The sequence below is a fragment of the Equus quagga genome, chromosome 18, assembly GCF_021613505.1.
Source record: "Equus quagga isolate Etosha38 chromosome 18, UCLA_HA_Equagga_1.0, whole genome shotgun sequence".
Taxonomy (NCBI): Eukaryota; Metazoa; Chordata; class Mammalia; order Perissodactyla; family Equidae; genus Equus; species Equus quagga.
This window is the reverse complement of record NC_060284.1, coordinates 3760055-3779849: the sequence shown is the minus strand read 5'-3', so window position 1 is coordinate 3779849 and position 19795 is coordinate 3760055. Positions and strand designations below refer to the sequence as shown.

At 43.4% G+C, this 19795-nt stretch overlaps 1 protein-coding gene across 1 annotated transcript in view; it reads right to left on the bottom strand.

The window, feature by feature from the left end:
• CACHD1 (cache domain containing 1) overlaps nt 1-19795 on the bottom strand; it is a 196321-nt gene that overhangs the window by 29870 nt on the left and 146656 nt on the right. The window contains exons 8-13 of the mRNA XM_046645106.1: nt 15000-15149; nt 10679-10912; nt 6640-6789; nt 5879-6002; nt 4966-5083; nt 1110-1278 (exon numbers count right to left, since the gene is read on the bottom strand). Of these exons, the coding sequence (XP_046501062.1) occupies nt 1110-1278; nt 4966-5083; nt 5879-6002; nt 6640-6789; nt 10679-10912; nt 15000-15149 (945 nt within the window). The remainder of the gene's footprint in view (nt 1-1109; nt 1279-4965; nt 5084-5878; nt 6003-6639; nt 6790-10678; nt 10913-14999; nt 15150-19795) is intronic.

Genomic DNA, 19795 nt, shown 5'->3' with positions numbered 1-19795 from the left:
CCAGGCAGAAAGTCTCCAGGATGGAACTTAAAAGAGGACCCAAACACAAGTGCTCTCACTTGCACTCTGGAGACTGATGACCTCTGTCCTTGACCCTCTTCCCACCTGTGTCCCCTCTACTCAACTGGCCAGTTGTGTGATGATTCTTAGTTATTCACTTCCTTGAGCCCCCCAAATATTTTCAACAGTGAAAGAGAGGAGACTTGTTTTACATACCAAGTGTTCTGTGCTGTATTGACAACACACATCGCAAATGCCTAGGATGTGTCCGGCAGGTGCAGCACGCAAGAAAAGGGGTGGCATCACGGCATGGTGGGCGCATGAGTCACAGCTCAGCCTTGCAACTTTCTGTGTTACCTTGGGAAATTATGGGTTTCTGATAAACCCAAATGTCCTCATCTATAATAGGTCAACTTGGATGATGGATGTTACATACCCGGTACATAATACATCAATGTAAACTCCCTTTGCATCCTTTGCATTATTTGCTTATTTCCTAAGCTCTTTTGAAGATAGGGACGTGTGGTAGATACAGATGTGCCAGGGAGATGCACAGGTCTGCTACCTTTGGACCCCTTTCTCTTTCTCCCCTTACCCTCCACACAGTATCTCCGTATCTGTGCTAGCCTCCAATGGGTCATATCCGTGATTCTCTCTGATGGACTGTCACTGGCCTACTAAAAAACCTCTTTACCTAGCACTAGCAGAAAGCTGAAAGTGACCACGGAATATGAAAGTCCAGCTCCCTTTCTTGAGTCTGGGCAAACTGCAGTGTAATTTATCCTCTAAGCCCCTACAGGGTCAGGCTGAGGCTGGAACTTCACCTGAAATCAAACCCTTGCTTGCTTTCTCCCGCTTCCCTCACATCCTCACTGGTTTCTTTGGAAAGCCCACCCTTAATAAATCACCAGCACACAAATCTTCATCTCAGCATCTGCTGGAGAAGCTCATCCACAGCAAGGCTTCAAACTGTTTCTACATTTGTGTCCCCAAACTGGCACTGGGTGCATTCAACACCTTTTTCTTAAAAAGAACAATTCAAACTGACATTTATGGTGAGCTGCTATGAGGAAGACCACAAAGGAAGCAGAGAAGTGCAAGGGCTTTACCTAGAGTGGCCAGCTGTTTGAAGTGGAGGCAAGCGCTAGGCTGGCCCAGGAGGTCCAGCCGGTGGTACAGCAGCTTGCTGCTAGGCACAGTGTTGAGGTTCTTCAGTTGTTTCACAGGTATTTCTGGTTGGATCACCACAATACAGAGAATAAAGGAAGTGTCTTGTACCTGGAAAAAAAAAAATCGATGAAGAAGTTCTAATACACCAAACAAAGGTTCGTTTCTGGGGATATTGACTTTGTCTACATATTTTCCGCTGTCTCTGCCTCTGTCCCCAGATAGCAAAATATTTGACGAGTGAATGAAAGACACAAAGATGGGGCGACAGAAAACATCTCTGGCAAACAAATTTTAGTTTCTGGGTTTTTTTCTTTCCAATCCAGGGAAATTAATGTATGTAACAGAAAATCATGGAGCTAATGAAAGGATCAGAGGACAGTCCCTTTGAAACGTGACCCTAGCCCTCTTCTGCTTATTTCAGCTAATGGATACAAGCTGGAGCACGGCAGATAAATGCAATACTTATTTCTGTTTGGGACTGAAAGGCATTTAAAAATATATAGTTGGTTTTGCAGTGAGTGTTCTGAGAACTGACTATTTTAAAAGCCAATTGTGAAGCACATATGCAACCCCTACAGAATCTGGTTTATTCATTCTATTCCCAACTAACACTTTCTATTTTTCCGGATGGAGATGACCAGGATCTCAGACTCATGAACAGCACAAATTCTGTGGCTTTCTCCAAAGCCTGCCAGACTCGATATTTCAGACCAGGGCAGGCAAATGTGCTATAGCTTAGCCTAATTCACTGAGATCAGATGTAGAAGTAACAGTATTTTCAAATTCACTTTGCTGCTAGAAATGGGTGCTTCAGTAAAATTTGGTGGGAAAAATGTCCACCAAAGAATCAAAAGGCAAGTCAAGTTACTTAGTTGTAGCTCCTTGACTTAAAAATACAAGAAAGCTAAACGCCTCTAAGCCCATTATATTAGGAAATGGACAGAACTTATTTAAAAGATGGTTTGTAAATAAATGAAGAGAGTGATAACCAGCTAAGTCAGAACTAAAGGACAGTGTCTTATAAAGCAGCTCAAAAGATTTACTTAATGATTAAGGAGAAAATTTTAACTAGGCAGGTTACAGTTAAGTGTAATTTAGGGTTTATGAGGATGGTTGCAGAATCTTTTTAAGCACAGGAGAAATTTGCATCTTTCTGGAATTGCTTTCAAGTCCTGCTGCCAAGGATATTCAATTAGATTAGCAAATTTAATCCTCTTCCTCCACCCCCCCAGTTAGGAAGTGACAGGGTGTTCTGAGTGACATTTACCACTTCTCCCCTTCCCATCTCACACAGTCATCCTTTGAGCTTGTTTCCTGTGTGGCGTGTTCCAAGGAGCCAAAAGACAAAAACTTTACCAGAATGACTAGAACGTAATTTTATAATTAAGTCTATTCTGCAAGAGAAAAATTAAAAGTTACTCTAAGCTTCTGAAGCAACACTTCATAAATAGTCCTTAGCTAGAAAGGAGAACAGATTTCAATCTAGGTCTTTCTATCATGTTCTTAGCTGAAAAAGCAGTCTGTGCAATAAGGAACTATAATGTATCCAGAAGGGCTCTCCATGACTGGGGATCGGGTGCCCATGGGACTCATGTTTTGAAGTGAACCGTGTCTGTGTCACACAGGAACATTCTAATACCTTCTGATAGTCAATCCTTCCTCCTGTCATATCAGGTAGCTTCCTCAAATGCTCAAAGACGGACTTGGGTTACACAGTGACAGAGCAGTAATCTCCTTACGCTGCTAACATAATCTCTCACGTTCTGTCTAAATTAATTCAGTGAAATAATCCCTCAGGATCTGCTATATCCATGGATGCAAAGCAGTTTAACCAATTATTCTCAATATAAGCTAAATCTTTTTGCATTATTGTTAGCAGAAAAATCCATTCTGTTCCTGAGGACAAGACGAGTACCTACTCCCTTCCCCCCTCAGAAACTAAAGAGAGCTTAAAAATATTTACTCGTATTGCTGGGTAACCAGGCAAGCCTTTATTCAAAATTCAATCTCATTATTTACTACCTCTTTAATTTTTCACTTAATAGTGATGTTCTTGACAATTTCAGATTCTGAGAAAGCTTAGACTTCTACTCAAGGGGTGATGTGATTACATCCATTTGGCCAAGTAGAGTGGCCAGAATTTACCAGAATCACTGAAGAAAAACTATCTCAGGAAGATAAGACCTCTTTCCAAAATGTTGACATTGGGTTTATTTACTGTACAAAGAAGGTCTTAAAAATGCCTACATTTCTTTCTTTCTCTTTTAATGCGAACAAATATTAAGGTAGACATTTTCCCAGGATGTAACTGAGTTACTTTCAATCAGGATATACTGGAGGTAATCTCCAATTTCATGTATAAAAGCATTTTTCAATTAAGTATTCTGGTGTTTGGTTCATCCCTTCTGATAAGAAAATTAAGCAATTCATCTTTATTTAAAAGTTGTATAAATATAAGGGCAGATGGTGCGATCACTCTCAAAAGAATTCCTGAAAATGAGCTGACTCAGAATTTCAAAATAGACTTTGACCTTCTTCAAATGTGCTTTATCAAACAATAAATTAATTATCAGTAGAATCAGGCTTGTAAAGGTAAATTTCTCAAAAGTTTTCATTTATTATTTTGTTTGCTTTTGTTTCCATTGTAGAAATGACTGTTGCCATAACGACACTTTAGGAACCAAACACGAAGTCAGAAGAGAGTCATGTCTAAGGGCATGTTGGCTGCGTGTAATTCCTATCATTCCTACCAGACACAGGCACTGTAGCGAGTTAACTGTTTGCATACACCACTAGGCTGGATGCTCCATGAGGGCAGAGCGTTTCCCTCTTCTTTATTCTTCTTAGCTCAAGTAAATGTTCAGTAAGTGGTCCTTAAAGGAATGAATAAATAGATCCATTTGGAGTCACTAGATTAAATGCCAGATATGGCCGTGCATGGGACTCTTAAGCATGGCTGCATTTTAGTGATTAAAATCTGATGATAAAAATGAAAGTTCACTCTTCTTTTGGTCCATTACAGTGTCAAGGGCCCCATAACACACTGTTAATCTATGCTGGGAAAAGGGAGTGAAGGACAGAAACATGTGTCATATGGACAGCGTGTGGTAGGTTCTACTTCTCCAGGATCTGTGAGGACTACTATTGGGAGGAGGCAAGTAACAGAAAGCTCAAGTGGCCGCCACAAGGTATGGCTCAACAGTCAACACGCTGTGGTGAGTATGAATAATCCAGATTCTAATCGGAAAGTTTCTTTTCCTTGGAGAATGTCAGTAGAGTGTGTTTACGCTTTTATATCTCCTTTTGAACTCCCCATTTCCACAATCTGAGTTTAAAATGATAAGAAACCAACTGGATATAACCTAAACGTGTACCAGTAGGCAACTGTTTAAAGAGATTCGGTCCATCTATGTAATGCAACGCTACATAGCCATTAAAGATGCATACACACGCACACGCACGCACAGATACACACACCTGAGTGTGAATAAAAACTGTCTGGAAATTGACCAAAGCACTTCCTTCTGGGGAATGGGAAGTCAAAGGTGGGAGGCGGGGAAGCACATGGTTTACTTTCTACTTTACATACTTTTAGATGGCTTGACTTATTCATTACGGACAATGGTTTTATAAACAAAAAAGGAAAAAAACTAAGAACATCTGTGGAATCTCTTCTTTTCCCAATCACTTTAAAACTGATTACTGACACGCTCAGACCCAAGCTCCCTTGCAATCCCGCATAAAGAAGAGCTGCGCCCCGCAGCTCCTCAGGCGCGGGCGCCTGCCTCCACTCACCATCTTCCAGGCGTAGCTAACGTTGTAGGCCCCCTTCCCAGCTTCTCTCAGCTTGTTTATGTGCCAGGACAGGGATGAGTTCACGGGGACCACGATCATCTGGCTGCCCAGAGGGAGGCTGCATTGGCAAACAGAACGAAATTCTTCAGGCGAAAGATCAAATGGACACTTAATTAAAGGCAAGGAGGAAGCTGTGAGTCAGTGACCACCTCCTGATCGTGAAGAGCAATAGAGCTCATCGCTTGTGAAAGAGATGAGATGAGATCTTCAACTTTGTGAAAGCATCGTGTCAGTTCTGCACTAAAATCGTTCCTCTCCACCCCTGCCCCCAATTCTAATTCTTTCCAGAGACGAACTTGTCTCAAATCTCTCAGTCATTAATTTACAACCATTGAGCACAAAGACCTGTTTCTTGATAGGTTACCATCTGCCAAAATAATGTATCACAGTTGGAAAAAGTCCAATCTGTTATTTCAAGAGAAAATGTTGTATGTGATTGTGCTGTCAACTTGGAACGGACACTACTTTGCCAAGCTATTTTCTGGCATGCTGTAGAGCTGGTCCTCAGCTTAATCTTTTATTTTGCCAACAATTTTCAATTTGGTATAACTGGAGTATTTTTTTAAAAATGAGATAACATATATCTGCTTTTACAATTAAAGGCAATGTGAATATAGAATTTGATGTACCAGAACTTTCCCCATAGTAATAGTTCTAAGAGACCTTACCTGTTACACAAAGTAAACAAAATTGTGGCTACTAGTCTTACGGAAAAATTACTGAGTATACTTTTGATAACATTAAAATAATTTATACACTCATTTTATATCCTATAATAAACACTCATATTTGACCTCAGTGGGTCCTATCCTCAGAGAAAAAGAAAATACTAGGACCCTCACTTTCTCCTCACCTTAGGATATTTTGCCGAACCAACTCAAATTTTGGGATATTTTCATAATGAATGATGTCCGTATGAAGGGGGGGTTCTGATAGCAAATATGGCCTGGTAAGAGATGGGTGCATAAGCGTATACCCTGAAATAAGAAAACAAAACACATGCTATGAGAAACACATTGTAGGAAGTACTGATTCCAATGAAAATGTCTATCATAGGTTTGAAACGTGGGCGACTCTGGGATGGCTGCCCAACGCTCCACTTCTCAGGATGTAACTCACCAGCCCAATAAAAACGCAACTTGTTTTATGTGTTCCTGCATAAATCTCTTGAAGTGTAGAAAGGTGTCTTAAATTATCAAACATCTGTCTAACCAAGAATATTTTGGAGGTACTGGTCATTTGGTTTTCATCTTATGAAATCTTCTAATCTACCACATAAACCTTAACGCCAGTAAATCTGAAGATAACAATATAAACCTAAAAAAGATCCAAAGGATCACATTCTACATGTCATTCAATCCTCAAGTCCAAGTTCTTGATGTTGCACATAACCGTCATACACCCCTCAGCACAATACAGAAACAAATGCATAATTTTTAGATACCTTCTGCCATCCTTATAGTGTTCCATACAAATGAGCAGTCCTAGTGACACTGTTTCTACTAAATACTATCATTTTCCTACTTTATTTGTTGGTTCAGAGTAGCTACAGATGATTTTCTTCAGGTTGCTACAGAAATCATTCTTTCCTATGACTAATTCTTAGCAGATTACCTTTGTCATCTATGAGAAAAGTGTAGGAAGCCAAAGAATCTTGGTAATACGTCACATCTTCAAGGATATAAGCCAGGTTCACATCCACACCTACAATTCCCAGAAGTAGGTTTCCAAAATAACAGGGTTTACTCACAGTCATTATCAAACCTATGGGTTAAAAACAAAAAAAAAATCCAAAGGATAGCAGAGAAGGCACCACACAAAGACTGGAGCTGTGCTCTAGAGAACAGCGAAGGCTAACATCAGCCATCGCAGTTTTCCTGGGAAGACCCGGTAACCAACCCCTGCCTTTGCAGACGGCATAAGTGAGTTAGAGTGTAAGGGGAATGGACTTTGGGGGTTCAGATGTCTCAGTTAATTTAAAGGAGCTATTTGTACATTTTCCACTATTTTTTCATGTGAAAGGACAAGACATTCTAGATCAGTAGAAAACAGCAGCAGCACTTAACACATCATTCTACTTCCTGAAGTAGAGGAGATTCAGCTGAGTTTGAAAGATCACTCAATAAGGAATCTAAAAATCTGGGTTTTAGCCCAGCTGTGCCCCTAATGTACGGCACATATGACATTGGACATAACTTCTCTGAGCCTTGGTTTCCACATCTGTCTCAAGGACACGGTAGTAACTGCTTTATTGATTTCTAGGGGTTGTTAGATGAAAAGAGATTATGGACAAAGGAAAGCTATGAGGTACAATATTTCATTAATGTGACACAGCAAGACAACGAGAAAAACTCAGAAAGGTACAGAATCTTATCATCTGACCACTTAGAGTGAGTAGCTAAAGGAGACACGAAGTTTCCAAAGGAATGTATTCCCAATCACTTGGGCCAGAAATTCGCAAACTTTTACGGAAAGCACCAGATCGTAAATATTTTAGGCTTTGTGGGCCATATGGTCTCTGTTGAATATACTTTTTTGCTTTTTTTTTTTTTTAACAAAGCTTAAAAATATGAAAACCACTCTTAGCTCACAGGCCATACAAAAACAATAGGATCGCTAGGGCAAGGGAGTAGCGAGGGAAGGCACGCGTGGGTCAGTGCGTGGCCCTGAGCCGTGGGAGAGCTGGGCTCTCCTCCGAGTTTTACTACTGAGCTGGGTAAGTTGTGTCACCTCTGAATGTGTCTCTTCATGTAGCAGATGGGGAGCTGAGACAAAGCTCTCTCAGATCCCTGACAATTCTATACTCTACGGCTCAAAATAAAACTCAAAACAAAAGGATGGGTAGTTTCACTCCATCTTGCTCTTGTGTTCTCCCGCACTTGATGGTACTTTTGTCCATGGCTTAGCAGCACAGCAGAAAGCCATTCTTCCAGAAACACCCAAAAAAGGGATTTGGATGCTCTTGAAGACCTATAAAAAATGGGCTTCCGCAAAGAGAATCGCTCAAAGCATTCGTGAGTTGCTGTGAGTGCCAAGGCCAAACAATGCATCTGCCGGAGGAGGAAGTGGACACAACACTGAAACCGTGTGAAAGTTATGCAGTGGGTGCCTACTTATTAGAATTCAGAAGCCTTGTTTAAGCAGTCAACATTGAGAATGCCATCTATCTGTTTAAAAACATTTAAAAATAATACGTGTTTAAGAAGGCTTTAAAAATGCATTTGGAGGAGGTTTCAGCCCCGGGACGCCTGGACGAATGAGTTCTAAGCGATGGCAGCAGGGCTGTGAGGGCTGGCACAGAGACAGAGGGCATAATCTGCATGCCACGTCCCCTGGGCTTTAGTCTACCATTAAAGCCGTTTTCATAGAGCAGCAAAGTACAAGTTATACTGTGTGTCTGAGACCACATCCTCACTTCAAATTTTTATCCTCCTCTGGATATGCTCAGAACAAGCCTTAAGAAAGAAGCAGAGTCTTGGGGCCGGCCCGGTGGAATAGTGGTTAAGTTCACGTGCTCCGCTTCAGCGGCCCGGGGTTCGTGGGTTCAAATGCACCACTCATCAAGCCACACTGTGGTGGCATCCCCCACAAAAAACAGAGGAAGACTGGCACAGATGTTAGCTCAGGGCCAACCTTCCTCACCAAAAAAAAAAAAAAGAAAAAAGAAAAAGAAACAGAGTTTCACTTTTCCATTACCAACTTGGGCACAAGACTCTTCATCCCATTGTGGCAAACAATGCTAAGCTCTTGCTACACTTAATGGAATCTCCAAACACCCTCTCTACTTTAACCTAAAGCATGTAGGTTTGCTTTTTACAAGAAATATGTCCAGTCACTGATATTTAATCTGTGGAGGTTTTGCATTAAAGCCACATAAACATGGATTCCCCTAGACTCAGTGTCCCCATGTCATGGAGTTAAGAGTAGGTGTCACCCAATAATTCTAGCGACTGAAAACACAAAAATGAAAACACACACTCTTGCAGGAGAATGGAACAGACCAGTAAGCCAGTCACGGAAACCCACTGCGTTGGATTCGTAACGCAGGCCCTAACGACTAAACGGACATCAGCCCATAGGGAACACCGTTTTGCACATACTTTGATTTAAGGCATTCAGGGTAGCTCTCTGGTTGCAGAAGTAAATTTCAGAAGGGGTCCTGCTCTGCCAGACAGCACTAATGGTAACAGAATGTGGCTGGATAATCCTCCCTGCTTGTACTGGGCTCAGTTTCCACATCCGTCTTTGTTCCCTTCACACAGTATTAACATGATTCATCGATCTGTCTTTCTCTTATCAGACTTAAACGCTTGCTGAGGGTGGGATGTGCGCCTTACTCTTCATTGCCTGACACAACGCTTGGCTGGCGCTCAATAATGTTGGCTAAATGCATAAAAGGTCACTTGCATTTAAGACTTGACATTTCCCAATAAAAGGAAATGGCCTCATCTAAAGGTGGGAGTTTTGTTTCCATGCACATCTGTGGGCCCCGCCAGAACCGGGAAGGATAAAAACATGGAGGTGTAGCAGCAGCTACCATACTTCTTCTTTATAGAAGGAACATGTTTACTTAATTTCTAGAAAACACACTATTACTTTTTTCCGTTATTTTTGATACATGAGTTTCTCTGAATTTCTGTACTTGTGAGAGTTCTAGCTGGCGGAAGATAAAATAAGATCTCACGTGGCAATGGTGTCTGTCTGGCAGTAACCAGCTGCCTCTTCAGTCTTTGTCAAGGAAGAATAAAGGGGAGAATGTGGGGAAAAGGAGGATAAGCAAGAATATGAGGAGGGAAAGAGCAAGGCCGTACTTCTCCTGAGCACACGCTGTTGGTCACACATTATTCTACATGCTCTACATCTATGAGCACATTTAATCTCCCAACGGCCTTGAGGGAAATAGTATTTTTCCAATTTCATAGAACAAGAAATTGAATCATGTGAAGACCAAACACTTTACCCAACAGGGTATTGCGGGTAACTTGTGACATTAGGATGATGATAACAACAGTAATAATGACAAAAGGAAAATAATAAATAAACAGAACAAGAGCAGTAATAATCATTGAGAGGTGTGCCAGGCACTAACAGATCTGATAATCCTAACAACCTGAAAGATTTATTACATGAAAGATGTTATCACATTTTTAACAGCTGACCAAATGTGAATTAACAAGATGAAATAAATTAGTAAGGACAACAACTGAAGTGGTGGAGTGGGATTTGAAATCCTCTCTCGTGCCAACCATGGTACGACTACCCCATGTTGCCTTGCCTTTGAGGCTGAATCCTGAGCTTTATTTACCACCGGCTATCCATGTTACCCTTTAGTTCCAATTCACTAACTTTTGGATATTGGGGAATCCTCCTGAAGACTCCGACCAGTAGATGTACCCATTACATTGACTGAGGCGAGGACAATGAGGAAGAAAGAGGGCAGGGGAATTCTGCTCTAGAAGATAGTACTATCGGACTGATGGCAGGGGTCTATGCAAGCCTCTGACCAGAGAAAGGTACGTCCCTTCCCTTGCCTGCTCAGACGCTCTAATACTCACATGCAAGTATTGAACAACACTGAAAAGTTACTGTCCTGGTGGACTCATGCCCATTTCCGTTCCCCTTCCTTTTAGTAGGAAGTTTTCTCCAAACTTACCATCTCCCATCTCGTCAGAGAAGGGGAGGCTAAAGACAGCTTCATCAATCATCCGATTGGGGAGGTTGGTATAGAACCTGCCGACCGTGGTCTCCAGGTTACTCAGCTGGTTCAGCACCATCATGCTGCCCTTAATCACAGGCAAGGCTGTCCGGTCCAGCACACCATACTTCCCTGAGTTCTGTTCAGCCAGGTCTCTCAGGAAAGCCAGCTCTTTCAAACCAGTCACTCCATCTGAAATGCAAAGCGAAATGGTTGATATCCACACAATAGCTTTGCCATTTAGATCTAACATGGGCATGGACAAGGTCTTGCAGTGCCAAGGGGTCTTTGCAGAGATGATTTGGACTCAGGACACGGATACCAATTCCTGCTGAGGGGTAAAGCCTGAGGCCTGGTCTCTCCTCAAACAGTCAGGAGGGCAAAGGGATTCTGCAAAATGCAAAGATGAAAAACACATGAGTACATAACCGAGCCCCATTCAGCAAGAATGTGCTCTCTCCTAAAATTTTAATTATAAAATTCACATTACTTTTCTGAACTTAATATTTGAAAGCAAGAGTAATGATTAACAAGTTTGTGTTTAATTTGACTTAGATGAAGTTGTAGGAGTTTTAAAGGATAGAGGGTTACCATTTCATTTCTTACCTCTGCGCCTATTAAATCCTTGCCAAAGCTTCATGCAAATAAATGAAAGAATTACGGATTGCATTTAGTGATGCCTCCAAACCCTGTTTTTTAAGCTCATTTTAATTACAAATGTTTTCATGCGTGGTATTGTTAGGATAATACTGGATTTGATTTATTTAATGTATATTTTTTACATTTAGAGGGTTTAAAAACCTTTGTAAAAGATTTAGGCATACTGGGATGTATTGTTCTACAACATCTGTAATCTATAGCACAAAAATAAATTTAATAAACCTCTCTTAAAATTTTGGTTTGCTATTGTTGGAACACAGTCAAAAGGATTAGTAACTGATCCCATATGGGTACCGCCGTAAACAAATTCAAATGATTTCAGGCACTACCGAGATTCTACCAATGAGTTTTAAAAGGGCTTTGCCTCATGCTCTTGAATTGTTCAGTCATTTAAAAAAATCTGAAGAGCTCGTGGTTCTCCTCCCTCATGTGGCTTTATCATTTCTGTAGAGACTGTATATACTTCTAGCTTTTGAAGTTTATTTCTGAAGTCACGGCAGGATCGAATGGATATAAATTTCTCTCTTAACACATTGTATTTAAATAACTTGGATTTTGTTCCAACTCCTATGATGCTAAAGGAAAGTCAGACCAGAGTATTGTTCCCTTTACTTGACATGGAGTCGAGCTGAGCAGGGTGGTGGTGAATGGTACACCCCCCAGTAAAAGACAGCACAAAAGGCACCACTGGTCCCAGACCTTATGCCCTTGACAAGCTTGCAGAGGTGAATGAGAAAAGAAGGCATCAAGGCAGCAAATACATTTCCTTTCTTTGTCACCTACTGCTGGGCTCTCACAGAAAATAAAAAAAAAAGTCACAAATGGGAACACCTACTGGGCTAAGAAGAAGTGTGTGGGGTGGAAGGCTGTCAAAGACGGGCATTTTATGTCATGTGAACTGTCACGCACGTGAGGCAGCAGGGTCACTGTTAAGCACGCTGGATTGTCTATCACCAACAGGGTCATGCTGGAAACTACATTTCCCAGAACTCCCTTTCTTGTACACGTCCAGGTTAAAGGTGGCCAAAAGTGAAGTGCTGCGAGATTTGAGAGGCGAAATGAGATGGCGAGAGACAGACACAAAATGTTCCCTTTTATCTCAGGCTTCTCTGATCTGCATTCAGTTCCCTTTCCCAGCTGCTGGCTTGCTCACCAAGGACAACCCCAGGCCCACTGCGGATGCTTCACTGAGAACTCCCAGGGTCAGCAGCCACAAAGAGCCCACCTCCCACGGCTTCTCCACCAGACCTCCCACATGCCCTTCACCATGCCCAGCTTCCAGACACCTCTGCAAGCTCCAACTCGTTCACCTGTACCAGGGCTGGTAACTAAACTTAGAGTTCTTGGCTCCTCTTTCTGGATCTTTGCTTTTCCACTTTCCCCCCACAATTGTGTAGACTCTACTTCTGATAATAAATTCATCATACCAAAATTCTCATAGTGGTTCTGCCTCCCCATTTGAAGCCTGACTGACAGAGTAAGGGAATGTGTCAACCGCAGTGAACAATGCTCCGAGATGGCATTTGGAGAGAGGGAGACTGGCAGTGAGGATGAATGTCTGGCTGGGTTAATGGGAGAACGAGAAGAGATAAGGGTGGTTAAGGGAAGCAACCAGAGCTTCTAAAGAATGGAATTATCAGGGCACAGCAGATGCACAAGATACTCTGGTGGGAAGATACAAGACCAAGGAAGAGATGAGTGACAACAAGGAAGCTTCTTTACTCAGCATCTGCCTGGGCGACCTTCAAATCTCATGGAAAAGAAGTGCCCGCTTCCTTTTATGTTTCCTTGCTCCTGTACAATCGCATTTCATCCATCTGCCTTGTCTGTCTGTCTTTCTCACCGGGCTCAAGTTTCTTTGTATAATATAGCTCTAAAACCTCAGTGTACTATGCAGCACACTGGAGGCTCAATACATGTTACCCTCCTGGCTCCTTCCCTCTCTTCTTCTTCCTTCCTCTCTCCATCCCTTCCTTCCTTTCATGAGTGAAAGAAGCTAAACCATAGGAAAATAAGAGCAACAGGCAACCGAAGATGACCCGGAAAGGTAGGTGTCTGAGGCAGAAACAGGCCACCCTGCCTGCCTCAGCTGTGCTCAGCATACAATAAAATTCATGTCCAAGATGCTCACATCCTTGTGCAAAGTGGAGGGAGGAGGAGGAGACGATACGTGAGCACATCACTCACTTCATGCCTAATGTGAAGTGTTCATGTGGGTGACATGCTTAACACAAGCAAGCACAACACGCTGGGGGACACGCAATACTGAATGGAGAGCTGGCCCCAAAGCAGGTGGGAGAGCACCTCTCCCTCGGAGCGTACCGAGACAGGGCAGCACACGACCTTCACTCACTCCTCCAGCTGGCTTTGAGGGCCTGTTACTTACCAGGCGCTATGTTAGGAACTTTAAACATGTTGTATCTTGTTTGCATATTATCAGAGCAACCCTATGCAGATTTTACTATTTTCACCTTACAGATAAAACCAGGCCTAAAGAGATTAAGCAACTTGCCATAGGCTACACGGCTAATAAATGGAGACTGGAACTCAGAACCTCTAGACATCACACCCTGTGTTCCTCCATGTGTAGTCCACAAAGTGTCTGGGAAAGACTCACACTGGCCAAAACAGATTCCTGGACCCCACCTAAGAGGGTCAGGATAAAAACCTGGAAGTCTGCATTTAAAAACAATACTCTCTAAGCAATCCTTGGCAGATTGAAATACAGGAACCACTGTTCCTAAAGCACAAGGTTCTGCACGGAATCTAGAAGTGGATAAGAGAAAGACAAGACCATAGGTGGGAAAGGGCTGCTGATCAAGACACAGCCTCTTAAAAGGAAGAGAATATGGCCAGCCTGGACACTGAGGGCCAGGGGCCTGCAGAACAAGATGCTTTAGGAGAAGAGCTATGCATTAACAGGTGGGGAGAAAAGAACAGAGCAGCAGAAGGAAAAATATTGAGTATTTTCTCAGATTTGACAATTTACTAAACCCATTCACATACTGTCTCATTTAACAGCAACAAAATCCACCTTAATGAGTACCCAGCGAGTGCCAGGGACCGTGCTGGGTGTTTGCCCTACAGGAGGGCTGATGTTCATAACAACCCTGTCAAGTCGGTAACTGCTGTCTCCACCACCCAGCTGGGGAAGCTGAGGAGGAGACAGTGGCAGCAGAGGCTTCAGGTGGTGACTCTGCAGGGAAAAACGGCATTCACAGTCCCGGTTAGACAGGAGAATCTAGGTCAGCACTTGGGCTTCCTGCAGCTTAAATCAATGAGATAAGTTAATAACCTCCATGCAGCACCAAAATCCAAGAAAATGAAGGAGAAATGAAAAAAAAAAATGGAGCCATACAGAATCCTCTGCAAGACCACAAAAGCGGAGAAGGTGGAGAAAAGAGCAGCTGGTTAGAGAGAGAGATATGGAGAAGGGGACCCCTGGACGCGCCCTGGACGCCAACAGCAGTGGGGAAAAGGCAGGCTGGGAAGGGAGCCGTTGGTTGCCTCTCACACCTTCATCAAAGCACACAGTTATGGTTCTTTTCCATTTTTCTGAAAGCAGCACGCACTTAGAGAGAACCTTCATGTGAATTAAAACTCTTGAAGCGCTACCTACCGTTCATGAGGGCGTAGGTGAGAATCATGACGGAGTTGTTTAGAAAGCTATTTTCCTCACTGATGACACGGAGAGTCGCTTTCTTATCTTCTTCTGAGGAGTCCTTTGATGTGATGCCAGCTGACAGGTAAATGATGACCATGTCTGTATCTAAACAAAAACATACAGATGGAACGTTACACTGGGCTCTGGCTACAGGCGGCAGTTCTGTTTCTTCTTCATCCCCTGGACTTTCTGGCCTCGAAGGCCCGCCTGGCCCACGGTTCCTCCTCCTGCCATCCCATGCTGGGCTTTCATCTCCCTGCCTCTGCGCCGCTTCCATCCTGCCCTCTGTGGGCACAAGGCCTCACTTATCCAGTGTCAGGTAAGGAGAGGCTCCTGATAAATTTACCAGACAAGAGAAGGTGAGCTCCTCTGGGCACCCGCGACTGTGGAATCTGGCCACCCGGGCAAGAATCTCTCCCGCCTGCTGAAACAGGATTCAGAACCTGACTCCCTTCCTCAGGGGCTCTGGGTCTTCACCAGGAACACACATTTTTCGGGGGGCTAGGCTTTAAGCTGGTTGTTCTTCCAGGGGCTCCTGAGACATGTAAGGTTATTTGTTCCTCCACTAAGCAGCTGCAGAAACATTTCTGTTTTTAGAACTCATCAGTGTAGCAGAGCAGTGAAAACACGGACACAGGAGCCGGCTGCCCATGTTCAATCTCGGCGCTGCCACTTACAAGCCAGGTCCGGCAATCGCAGGTGGATTTCTCACCTCTCGCCCCTAAATTTCCTCATCTACGAAACAGGGAAAATGACAGCACTCACTCTGTATGGTTGCTGTGAGGACTAAGTGGTTAATTTAGGTAAAGAGTGAACTCAAGGGGTGACGGCAAATGGAGGGTGAAAGAGAAAAGAAAGAGATCTCCCCACACACACACACACACACACACTCACAACAGACACCGGTAACACACCACACACACACAAATACAACACCACACATACACACAAAGAAGACATATCACACACAAACAATACACACATCACATACACACACACACCACACCACGCACCTGAGACACACACAACACACACCCACAACACACAAACCACCGCTCCCCCAACACAATGTGCACACAAACACAAAACAAAATAAAACCCTCGTATTGGTTGGAAGTAGCACCTATGACTCAAGATTAAAACTACTCTCCAACTGGGGCTCATGAGTAGGGTAACTGAGAAGTCATTTTACCTCAGTGAGAACTTCTTTCAAGTGGATTTACAAAAAAAAAACAAAAGTGGAGAATTTCCCACCTTTAGGGATGTACCAGCAGAGGCTGAGTGACGGCTTTAATGGAGGGAGTGAGGAAAGAGAGCCGGACTTGCACACTATCTTTCTAATCTGAGAGTCTTTGATTCAATATATATTTTTAAGAGATCCTGCGTAGCAGCTTATCTTTTTATTGAAATCGATATTAATATGCTATATGCTTATTTCTTCAGGTCCTTCTTATCACTTAATTGAGGTTACTTTATAGAGTTACTGTGGCAGCAACCTCCACGTTGGTCCCCAGCGGTCCCCCCTCCTGACATTTGCATTCTCATGTACATGTGTCCCTTTGAGCGTGGGCTGGATTGAATGACCGGCTTCTGGTGAATGGAATGCAGCAGAGGGGATGGGCTGTCAAGAGACGGACGAGGTTACGAAGAGAGGGGGCTCCCTCCATGGGTGCGCTCAGTCTCTTTCTCCGAGGGAAGCCGCCAGCATGCTGGAAGCTGGCCTATGGAGAGGCAAGAACCTGAGGCCCTCAGGATCGAATCCCACCAGCCCCCACGGGAGTGAACGTGGAAGTGGAGCCCCCCCAAGTGGAACTCTGAGACGACAGCTGCCCTGGCCAACAGTTCACCTGCAAGCCCACGCAACACCTTTTAGCCAGAGGCACCCAGCTTTGCTGTGCCCAGATTCCCAACCCATGGACACTGAGACAATAATCGCTCATTGTTTTAAGTCTCTGAGTGTTGGGGTAATCTGTCACTCAGCAATAGAGTGATACAGCAATAGAGAAATACAGTTACCCTGCTAAAAGCTATTCTGACAATAATGAGGACCCAGTGCTGGAAGTTCCTTCAGTTTCAGACTCTGAGGCGTCCTTTATTACGCAGAATAGTTAATTTATGTTGTGTCAATATTGTAGACAACTGAAGTGAGTTTAATACAATTTGACTCAAAGAAGTAAATGCATTCAAATTTGCTCTCTCCTATTTACCACTAAGACTTAATACACAGGCAAGTCTTAAAGCCAATTTTGATGTTTGAAAAATTCTCTAATAAACACTAACTGCAAATTTAAGTCATAGTTTTTATTAGAAATTAGGAAGTGAATGCTGATGCAAAAATAAAAAACACAAGTCCATAAGCATAGGAACATCCCTGTTTTAAAGTAGACGTCAATATTTTTCCAATGTTGTAAAGACACTCCTGTAAATCATTTTGTTAGGGCCCTAAATATCTTACTTAAAGCTTCAGAATGGAAAAAGAAAACACTGCTTGACTCCCTAGTGGGGGAAATACAGAGATAGCACGAGACCAACCTGCAGTCTGCAAACATCTGTAAGCACCCTCAGCACCTGACTCCACTCTCACCCCATCCTCAAGAAAACCAAGTTATTTTTCTATTCTTAGACACCAGACCTGCCAGATTTTGCTGATTTATTTGGATTTTTTTACATATTAGGCTATTACCTCCCTAGTCACTCAGAGGCACTTTAAACCTTGTGATTAGTAATGTTAGGGTTGAGTCATTATAGGGGCTTTGGGCAGAGAAAAGACATAACAGGATCTGGAAGAAAATGCAATAGACCCTCCACTCGGCAGGTCCCTGTCTACGCCACCAGCATATCCTGGGGTCAGTATCAAAGGGGGCAGGGTAACATGAATTTGGGCTTTGCCATTAGATCCCCACTCCTACCCATCTTCTTCCCTCTGCTCTAACGTGACCTACCAACCAAGCACTCCCCAAACAAACCCATGACAATTACAACCCCAACGTTATTGACGGTATCAGTTATTGATCGACCATGAGACAGAAAAAGACTGCATGGATAGAAATTTTAGATTTTTCTGATTAGTGCAAAGCAAATTAGTGAACAGCTACAATGATTTATGACATATGGCTTCTATTTATATGGCTACTAATACGGGGCAGACACTCGACTTTCATGCACAGACTAATCCTCATGACAATCCTATGGGGTAGGTCTGACTCATTAGAATAACCCCACCCCATGGCCCTATAACAGGGCCAGGTCCACAGGAGATGCTAAATACATACCTGTGGAATAAACAGAAACAACAATGTATAGTGCAAGCTCCAGGAGTACACAGACCCCTCCCGAGACTGTGAGCCAAGGCTCCCAGCGGTCCTCGGCCATCTTTGGGCTTGGGGCCAATTTAGGAGGTCTGGGGTACCTGCTCTAATTTAACTAGAGCTAGAAGTTTTGCAGGAAACTGAGTATTATCATCTTTATGATGGAATCCTGGATGTTATTATCACCCCCAGTTTGCAGATGAGGAAACCAGGCCTGGAGAGATCAAATAACTTATACAAGTTCACAGGGTTAGAAAAATTTCAGAGTAGGAATCTGAACACACATTGGTTAAAATCCAAAACCCACACACTTAATCACTATGCTACATTGCTTGAGAGCACCTCAAACCCTCCTTAATGAACTGGACAATGGTAATTCCTGAAGTATTTCTTTAAGCAACCTAATTTGGGGTCTTCTTTCTCCAAACCGCCAGCAGAAGCTGTAAAGTGGAGGTCTGTGAACTAAACCTTAGAAATGTCTTACTTGGCCTTTTTTTTTTAAAAGACTCCTCTAGGGGCCGGCCCAGTGGTGCAGCGGTTAAGTTCACATGTTCTGCTTCGGTGGCCCAGGGTTTGTCGGTTTGGCTCCCGGGTGCAGTCATGGCACCACTTGGCAAGCCATGCTGTGGTAGGCATCCCACATATAAAGGAGAGGAAGATGGGCACGGATGCTAGCTCAAGGCCAGTCTTCCTCAGCAAAAAGAGGAGGATTGGCAGCAGTTAGCTCAGGGCTAATCTTACTCAAAAAAAAAAAAGGAGACTCTTCTAAGCATTTAAAAAACAATGCCATCAAAATTTGTCCATGTCCTTGATGATCACTCTTCTAGCTGAGTTTTTGTTTTCCAACACTGAGAAAATCCAAAAATCCCAGAGGAGAAACACTTCCCATCAAAGCAGCCTTCTGCTAGCGTGCAGCACAGGACAGTTTGTGAGGCGGTTTAATGAGGTGTCTATTCACAGTTTTAAAGCTGGAAGAAACGTCAATATTTGAAAATCAAAGGGTTTCACATAAAAATGCAGATTTCTGGCTTCTCTGGAAACAGAAGATGTGGCAACACTGGACAGGCATTCCTGCACGGCAGCCACAGGCTGACAGAAGAGCAGCTGCCCTCTGGATGCAGCCCGTGCCCTTTGGATGCAGCCCGTGCTCTCTGGATGCAGTGCATTCTCTCTGGATGCAGTGCATTCTCTCTGGATGCAGCCCCATGCTCTCTGGATGCAGAGCATGCTCTCTGGATGCAGCCCGTGTTCTCTGGATGCAGCCGTTTGGATGCAGCCCATGCTCTCTGGATGCAGCACATACTCTCTGGATGCAGAGCATGCTCTCTGGATGCAGCCCGCACTCTCTGGATGCAGAGCATGCTCTCTGGATGCAGCCCGTGCTCTCTGGATGCACAGCATGCTCTCTGGATGCAGCCCACACTCTCTGGATGCAGAGCATGC